Consider the following 8,106-nt stretch of genomic DNA (forward strand, 5'->3'; position numbering starts at 1 on the left):
GGGGGAAGGCCGTTTTTCCCCCCGAAGGTGGGGCCTCCCCCTCCCGCGGTCCCCCCCCATAGAGAGGGTTCCGGGGCTTTTTCGGGTTTTTTCCCCCCAGGTTTAAAGGACCCTCTTTTACCCCTCGCCCCCCCAAAAGGACCTGTGGGGCCCAAAATAAAGGCGCCTCGCCCCGGGGAGATTTTGTACCCCCGGGTTTCTTGGCCCCCGGGTTTTCCCTGGAGGGGCCCCCAAGGCCGCCGCGCTCGCCCCGGGCGGCCGCCTCGCAGAGGTGTGCACGGTGCTGCTGCGCCTGGGTGAGTGTGGGACCAGGCGGGTTGGGTCCCCAGACTGCTCCTGGGTGAGTGTGGGACCAGGCGGGATGGGTCCCCAGACTGCGCCTTCTGAGCTGGTCCGCTGGGTTGGGCCCACTGCACCTTAGGGTACAGCTGTCTCCACAGTGACCCGCCCACGGGGTGACCTGGCCAGTACCCTCCACTTCTGGGCCTCAATCTCCCTCTGGGGCAGAGAGGGGGCGGAATAGCCATGCGTGGAGGCAGGCTACCCAGGCGATGCTCCCCCTCTCTCACAGTCCTGAATTTACCCCTCTCGGGGGGCTCCCTGCACTCTACAGACCTCCCCCAACTTGTCTGCTCAGCCCAGATTTCAGACAGCCTGGCCATAAAGGATAGAAAGCTGTAGGAAGAATAACGTTTTGGTGGCTACATTTCCAGTGACCCTTGTACTCAGCTGGGCACAAATATCCTTGGTCGGACCACATGCCGGTGTTTATTTTGGAAAATAGGTCCTTTTAGTTACTGGCTGAAATCCTGCCGTCTGCTGCTCTTTTTTCTTGATTTAGAGGCCACCAAGGGTCCCCCTCCCGGCAGAACTGGGTGCCCAGGACAGCTGACACCACCGTGGGGCTGGCCCATATTTGTTTCTAGGATCACACCCAACCCAATAATTGTCTCCACCTTCTCCAGGGTCTGGACCCCTCACCGTGGGCACTGAGGTCCTGACCTCCAGCCAGTCTCAGTTCTGGGAGTGGGCACTTGGAGAGCAGGAGGCAGCAAAGATGGACCCTCACCAGTCCTCTCCACGCCAAGTGTGGGGAGAGGCTGACACTGGTGTTTGCTTGTCCCTGTTTTGTGTGGCCCCTGGGAGCAGGGTTGTATGTGTATCTGGCCTCCCAGGAGCGTGTGAGAGACACAGAATCAGTGGGGGCCTGTGCAGGGCTCCAGAAGGGTGGTGTCCCACCTGGGCCGTGGGTGTGGAGAGCAAGTGGGTTTGGGGATCAGTCAGGGGTCTGGAGCGCCTGGACTCCCGTGAGGTCAGCTGCCCACTGCTGTTTCTTCTAGCTGGGCTGTGGGGATGACACTGGGGGGCACCTTCTAGACTCTAGAGGACCCCTGGCAGGGCTTGGAGTCCTGTCTGTCCTGGCTTGCTCTGCAACCTGGCGCTGGCCTTGTAGGCTGCCCCTACCCTAGGCCTGGTGTCCCTGTTGTTTAAGCTCGTCTGAAAAGCCCTGCTTTGCACTGCAGATCTGATGGGCTCATTTTTGTCCCTTCAGTCCTCTGTTCCACTCTGAGAGCCCCATCCTTTGGGCCTGGGCCTGGGTATTGCACTGACCCTCTCAGAAACTCGGCCTTCAAGGCCCTTTCCCAGTGTGCAGCCCGGCCACGTCCAGTCCCTGGGGCACAGCCCCTGCCAGATGGCTGAGGGGGCCTTGGAAGGAGGTGACTTGGGTCCCCAGAGTGAGCGTGTATGTCTCATTCCCTGCATCCTGCCCTGGGCCTGTTGCTGCCTCCCTGCCCCCAGCTCCTCCTCAGCAAACACCCAGCTCCGGGGACAGCGCACACAGGAAGAAGCTGGGTCACTTCCCATGCTCAGTCTCTTGGGATAATTCCCCAGCAGCCCCCAAGGTCTCTGTGGGAACAGCCAGGCCAGCCCTGGGAATTTCCATGCCCCCTCATCACCCCGCCTCAGTTCTGCTTGGTCCAGATCTTAATTAATTAGATAGTGTGCAGCTGGCTCCAGGGATGACTCTGGCGTCCTTATCGGCCAGGACTGTCCAGTCGGCGTTTCCCTGTTTGCTTTGGCTGGAGAGGTGGGCTGAGAGACACCCAGTGCGCGTCTGTGGAATTCCCGGCACGCCACTGCCAGGGGCGCCGCAGGGAGCGCAGGCGGCAGGCAGGGCTGGTGACAGGGCCTGTCCTCCGCAGTGTGGCTGCCCATGCACACACCCACTTGGCACAAGCACAGTTGGAGCTCGGGCAGTGCTGGAGGCCCCGGATGATGGCTCAGTTTCTTGGTTCACCAAGCGGCGCTGGGGTCTGAGTGAGAGTGGCCTCTGAGGCAGTGGCTAGGGCGGCCCACCTGTGTGGGTCGAAGTCCCTGCCCTTGTTGGATCTGGCTGCTTGCCCTGTCTGCCTGCCGCCCGGGCAGCTCACTGTGGGCCATGAGTCACCCATCAGGCACGGCCCATGCTCCTCCCGGGATTCCCACCCCACCAGCCCAGCCGGATTGGCCTTAGGTTGGGGGGGGGGCGGGGGGGGAAGTAGGGGAGCTGGCTCATCAGAAGGGGTGGGCCACAGAGCAGGTTCTGAGAGTGCCCACCCCACCTCCCTGGTCTTCCTCTGCCCAGGGGCTGAGTGGGGGTCAGATATAGGCCAGTCAGTGCAGGAAGGGTTTCCAAGCCAGCTGTGGCAATGGGGCTGAGGAGTGGGCTGGTCCCAGGCCCTTGTGACAGGGGGCTGGGGTCAGGCAGGTGTGGAGCCCTCTGACCCCCCGTGTGACTGCAGGGGATGAGCTGGAGCTGATTCGGCCCAGCATCTACCGCAACGTGGCGCGCCAGCTGAACATCTCCCTGCACTCTGAGAGCGTGGTGACCGACGCCTTCCTGGCTGTGGCCGCCCAGATCTTTGCTGCAGGTATGTCTGCATCCAGCCCAGGAAGCCAGCAATGCCAGTGTGGCCCTGGGGTCAGGGCTGGGGCCGGTGCCGGGGCTATGCTGCTCTCTTGGTAAAGACGGAGGGCCTGCCAGGCAACTGGCACAGAGCCTCACATGGTTCTTGTTGGACGTTAGCTGGGGCTGCAGTGACCTGAAGTCCTGACCGAGCTGGATGGGGCCAGGGAGTCCTGCACATGTCCTGTGGGGCTTGGGTTTCACTCGGCCAGACGACCAGGGACAGAGCAGGGCCTGAGTCGTAGGCCTCTCTCAGTTGTGGCAAGTGTGGCAGCGAGACACGGGACACGGGACTGGCCCGGACTGGGGGCTGCCAGCTGCAGAGTCCAGCCTCCAGCGCCACCACTGGGTGGGTCAGTGCTGACCGCCCCGGGCAGAAGTGACCATGGTGAAGACGGCGTGAGGGGGTGCTTGGGTGGGCTGGGGATGTCTTCCTCCAGAATGTCCTCCCAGTGCTGACCCGGATCCTGGGAAGCCCTGGGGGGTGGAGGGACTGTGACCTGTCAGGCACCTTGTGGAGGGTGAGGTGGGTGGGGCCATGGAGAAAGCAGGAGGACGAGGTGGGTGTCCTGGCTGACGCCTGCCCTTGGCTCTTCCTGGACTCCCACATCCCTGGCCCGATGCCGGCGCGTGGGTGGCCGCCTGTGTCTGTCTCCAGGCTGTCAGGCAGCTGGTTTACGAGCCCAAGGCTGGCTTTAAAAGGAAGGCTCATCTGTGAGAAGGCAGCTCCGGCCTGCTAGTGGTTGGGACTGAGCAGGGAGGCGGGGGCCTGGCCCCTGTTGGTTGTGTGTGTGAGAGGGGCCAGAGCATCCTACCCTAGCCTGCCCAGCCTCGCCCAGTGCGGGGACAGGCCTGAGAGGTGCCCTCCTGCTTGTTGCCTGTGGGCTCCTTGTCACCCCTCGTCCATCCCAGCCCTCGGGGTCCTTGGACCCTTTCACCACAGGGTGAGCCCAGCATCAGGCAGTTGCTGGCCCTTGTCCCTTTCTGCCTTTGGTTCTTGCCAAGCTGCCGCCAGGCCTTGCACAGGCTGACCCCCTTCTTTCTCCACTAGGCCTCTGGTCGGGGCTGGGGCGGGGGCGGTGCCGGTGCTGTGGGCAGCTCCAGGACCGGAGGGCAGATTCCCATGGTGGCCCCTGCAGTGGTCGAGCCCCCTCCAAGGGAGAGGCAACTTTGGGCTTCTCAATTCACTTCCGTGGAAAAACTAATTTTTCCCTCCCAGATTAACAGTTGGCAAGAGTTTGCATTTTTTCCCTTATCACAAGAGCAAATTATTTTACCACAGAAGAATCAGAAAGTAAAAACTCTTAGAAATAATACTAAAAAGACAACCCAGTTTAAAAATGAACACAGGATCTGGACAGACATTTTTCCAGGGAAGATGTACAAATGGCCGGTAAGCCCACGAAAAGATCAGTCGTTGTCAGTCATTAGGGAGACGCACACCAAACCACCAGGGACACCCTTTGGCGCCTGGGAGGCTCAGGTAAGAGCATCAGTAGCACATGTGTTGGTGAGGATCGGAAGAGTTGGAAGCCCCATTAGCTGCTGGCAGGAATGGGAAGAGGGCCGATGCTTGGACGAGTGCCAGAGTCTGTAAGGCAGGTGCCATGAGAGCCGGAGAAATGAGAACATATCACACAGAAACTGGCGCACAGATGTTCAGAGCAGCAAGATTCCTGAGAGTCAGGAAGGCGCAGCGGCCCGCGTGTTCATCACCGGAGTGTAGACAAGTGGAGTGTGGTCCATCCACGGGATGGAATGTTATTTGGCCACGAAAGGATGCACCTCGACCTGAATGAGCCTGGACGGCGTGGTGAGTGAAAGGAGGCAGACACGCTGGGACACACAGTGATTCCATAGGTGACGTGTCCACAGGACAGGTGCCTGGGCCAGCGGATGGGCGTGACTGCTCATGGGGGCAGGTTGCTTTTTGGGGTGATGAGAATGTTCTGGAATGGTTGCACAACTTTGTGGATGGACTAAAACACGATATCTCACTTTAGAGGGATGAGTTTAGCGGGGTGATACTACATCTCCATAAATGGTAAAACACAAGGAAACAGGATGTCCCTGGACTCACTGTCCTCTCGGGGTAGCAGGCACCTCTCTGCAGACCGCACCACAGATCCTGCTGTCACGGTCTCAGATTCCAGGCTGTAGCCAGGCGGCGGGCTCCGTCCCCACCGCCCACATCAACCCTTCACCTGAGAGTGCTGAGCCTAGGGGTGCCCAAAGCCCAGCTGTGAGCAGAACAGGTCCGGTGCCCTGTGGCATCTGGTAAATGGGGAGCATAGTGTGAGGGCCTGAGTGGCGCTAGGAGGGGGACCTGATTAGACTAGACCCTGGTGGTGGGGGATGAGCCAGCTCTGGCATTTCAGACTTGGGCCTATTTTGACAGAGGGAAGTAACAGTGACAGGAGGTTTTTAAGCAGGGGAGTGACATGATTTGATTCATCAAGTTTTTATTGAGGTGAAATTCATATAACACAGCTAGCCATTTTAAAGTGTACGATTCCGTGGCATGTAGTGGGTTCACACTGCACCACCACCCCGGAGTTTTTCACCATCAGGAGGAATACGCATGCTCATTAGCTGTCCCTCCCCCCACCCCTGTCCCAGTAACCACGGACCTGCTTCCTGGACATCGTGTAGACGGGCTCATACGGGTGGCCTTGGTGTCACTGCCCTTGCTGAGTGGACGTCGGAGGTGTGTCCAGGCTGCAGTGAGTGTCCATGCCTCACTCCTTACGGCCGAGTCACACCCATTGTCTGGATGACCCTAGTGCATTTGTCATTTCCAGCTTTTGGTGATTGGGAATAAGGCTGCTGTGAACTTCGTGAACAAGTATCTGCTCAAGCTGATTTCTGATTCGTATCGATAGCTGTGCTGCTGTGTAGGTAGACGGAAGGGCTTCATCTCTGCCCGCGTGTCCTCTCAGCTTGCAGGTGGCTGTGCGTCCATTGCGAGGCTGCAGCTGCCTGGGGCTCATGTTGCCATCTGAGTTCTGATCTTGTGGACTACAGTCTGCATCCCATTGTAATGCACCCTCGGGTTGTTAGAGCATTTTTCATGTCTAATGCATTATTTCTGTTTTTCCTTTTGTGAATCAGCTGTTCATGTTCTGTGCTTATTTCTTCTCATTAATTTATAAAATATTTTTATATATTAAGGGAATTCCTACCATATAATGTGCAAGCATACTTCTCTGGGTGGTTCTTCTCAGCTCTACCCCCCGCCCCCACACAGCTTGGTGGTCTGGGAAGGCCCTTCCTCCCATGGAACACCCTGCTGCCCCACAGAGAGGGTGCCCAGGGGGACAGACAGGTGGGCAGGTGTGCCTCAGAGCTTCTTACTGTCCACTGTGTTCAGCTGCAAGTCAGTTAGCACCCTCCACCCCCTCAGCTTCCTCCTCGCTGAATACTTTGCCGTCCCATTGCCTCCTCCAGGAGATGGGGGCTGAGCAGGGTCGTCCAGGGCTCTGGCACAAGTGCACAGTTAGGCAGTGGAGTCCAAAGAAATCTCTGCCTAAGAACTACCCAAAGGGTGGGCAGGACTGACCTGCAGCAGATGATGGCCAGGCACCTGTTCGGGGGCGCTGTGGGTAGTGGCTAGCCCCCTGAGTTTCACCCCCAGCCATCATGGGACCCCGCGGGCTGGACTGGAGCAGGGTTTTGGTGGCCTTCTGCTGACCAGCATCTTCTCCCTGCAGGCATCACGTGGGGCAAGGTGGTGTCCCTGTACTTGGTGGCTGCGGGGCTGGCTGTGGACTGTGTGCGGCAGGCCCAGCCCGCCGTGGTTCATGCTCTCGTCGACTGCCTCGGGGAGTTTGTGCGCAAGACCCTGGCAACCTGGCTGCGGAGGCGCGGTGGATGGGTGAGCGGGGTCTGGGGGTGCAGGGGTGCTGGGAAGGGGAGTGGTGCTAAAGGTGGGAGGACGAGTAAGGGTTGGGCTGCTGGGTCCAGGACTGGCCTGCTGCCCCACCTCAGTGTTGACCTCTCCCTCCACCCCCAATTCCAGCTCTAAAGACCCGCTGCCTGGCCCCTGCACTGCAGAAGGCGGCCTGGGGAGGGACTTCAGGCCTGAGAGGGAAAGGCCCAGCACTGCCCTGCCCTGCCCTCCCCACGGGGCTCCAGTGCCTAGTGAGCGATGGCATTGGTCATCTCCAACACTGTCTCCGTGCCCCTAACTACTCACCTGGCCCAGCCAGACCTTGGGGGCTGCTGGGCCCTGGGCATGGGGCGGGGCACCCTCACCCATAGATCTGTTTTCTCTGTAAAATAGGTGGGACACACTGGCAGGAGTGTCGAGCTCAGCCCTCCGTTGAGGTTGCAGCCAAGGGCTGTGGTCTCATCTGAAGGGGGCATTGGGCGGGGAGGTATTGCCTGCAGGTGACTCCCGTGGCTGTGGCACCCCCAGCACAGGGACTCTGAGGCCTCTGTCCTCTCCTGCCCGCTCCCACGGGAGCCCCACTGGGGCTGGACATGGTGGCTTCCTGGCATGGGGCCCAGCTGCCTCCTCTCCCAGCTGAGCTCCCTTCCCTTCTCACCATCTGAATCCTCATGGAGGGGTTTGGTCCCTGCTGGAGCCTTCAGTCCCCTCCAGACCACAGACCTTCCCTTCATGGCTCAGTGCTCCCTGTCGGCTCGGCCGACACAGGTGGAAGGCTCGGGGGCCTCCGCTCCCCAGCTCTGTTCTCAACTGTCCCTTCCTCCCTGCAGACCGACGTCCTCAAGTGTGTGGTCAGCAGCAACCCTGGCTTCCAGTCCCATTGGTTTGTGACTGCACTCTGCAGCTTCGGCCGCTTCCTGAAGGCTGCCTTCTTTGTGCTGTTGCCAGAAAGATGAACCTGGCCCTGGAACCAGGAGGCTCTGGGCCGAGGCACTGCCCTCCTCCCGCAGAGCCCCTCCTCCCGCGAGCCCCTTCTCTGTACACCCAGACCCTCGGGAAGTGGGAACGCAGGCTCCCCTGGGCCTGGAGCTGGCCTTCAGTGCCCGCCTGTGGCCCTGCTCCATTGTGCCTCTTGTGGAGCCAGAAGGTCAGGGTGACCTCCCGGGCCCAAAAGGAAGGCAGCTGGGAACACCAAACTCTCACTTGACACAGGGTCCCATCCACGAAGGGTGACCATGTCAGGACATTGGGCCTGAAGGTGACTTGAGCC

The 8,106-nt window shown here is 59.9% G+C and overlaps 1 protein-coding gene across 1 annotated transcript in view; it reads left to right on the top strand.

Annotated features, from left to right (window-relative positions):
- Positions 1–7,933, top strand: part of BOK (BOK, BCL2 family apoptosis regulator) — a 14,062-nt gene extending 6,129 nt beyond the window's left edge. The window contains exons 2-9 of the mRNA XM_023743389.1: positions 225–296; positions 966–1,109; positions 2,784–2,912; positions 5,567–5,670; positions 6,195–6,280; positions 6,658–6,821; positions 6,966–7,087; positions 7,667–7,933. Coding sequence (XP_023599157.1) covers positions 225–296; positions 966–1,109; positions 2,784–2,912; positions 5,567–5,670; positions 6,195–6,280; positions 6,658–6,821; positions 6,966–7,087; positions 7,667–7,792 — 947 coding nt within the window. The 3' untranslated portion in view covers positions 7,793–7,933. The remainder of the gene's footprint in view (positions 1–224; positions 297–965; positions 1,110–2,783; positions 2,913–5,566; positions 5,671–6,194; positions 6,281–6,657; positions 6,822–6,965; positions 7,088–7,666) is intronic.
- Positions 7,934–8,106: the final 173 nt, after the last annotated feature.

This window comes from Myotis lucifugus, unplaced genomic scaffold, assembly GCF_000147115.1.
Source record: "Myotis lucifugus unplaced genomic scaffold, Myoluc2.0 scaffold_5, whole genome shotgun sequence".
NCBI classification, from domain to species: domain Eukaryota; kingdom Metazoa; phylum Chordata; class Mammalia; order Chiroptera; family Vespertilionidae; genus Myotis; species Myotis lucifugus.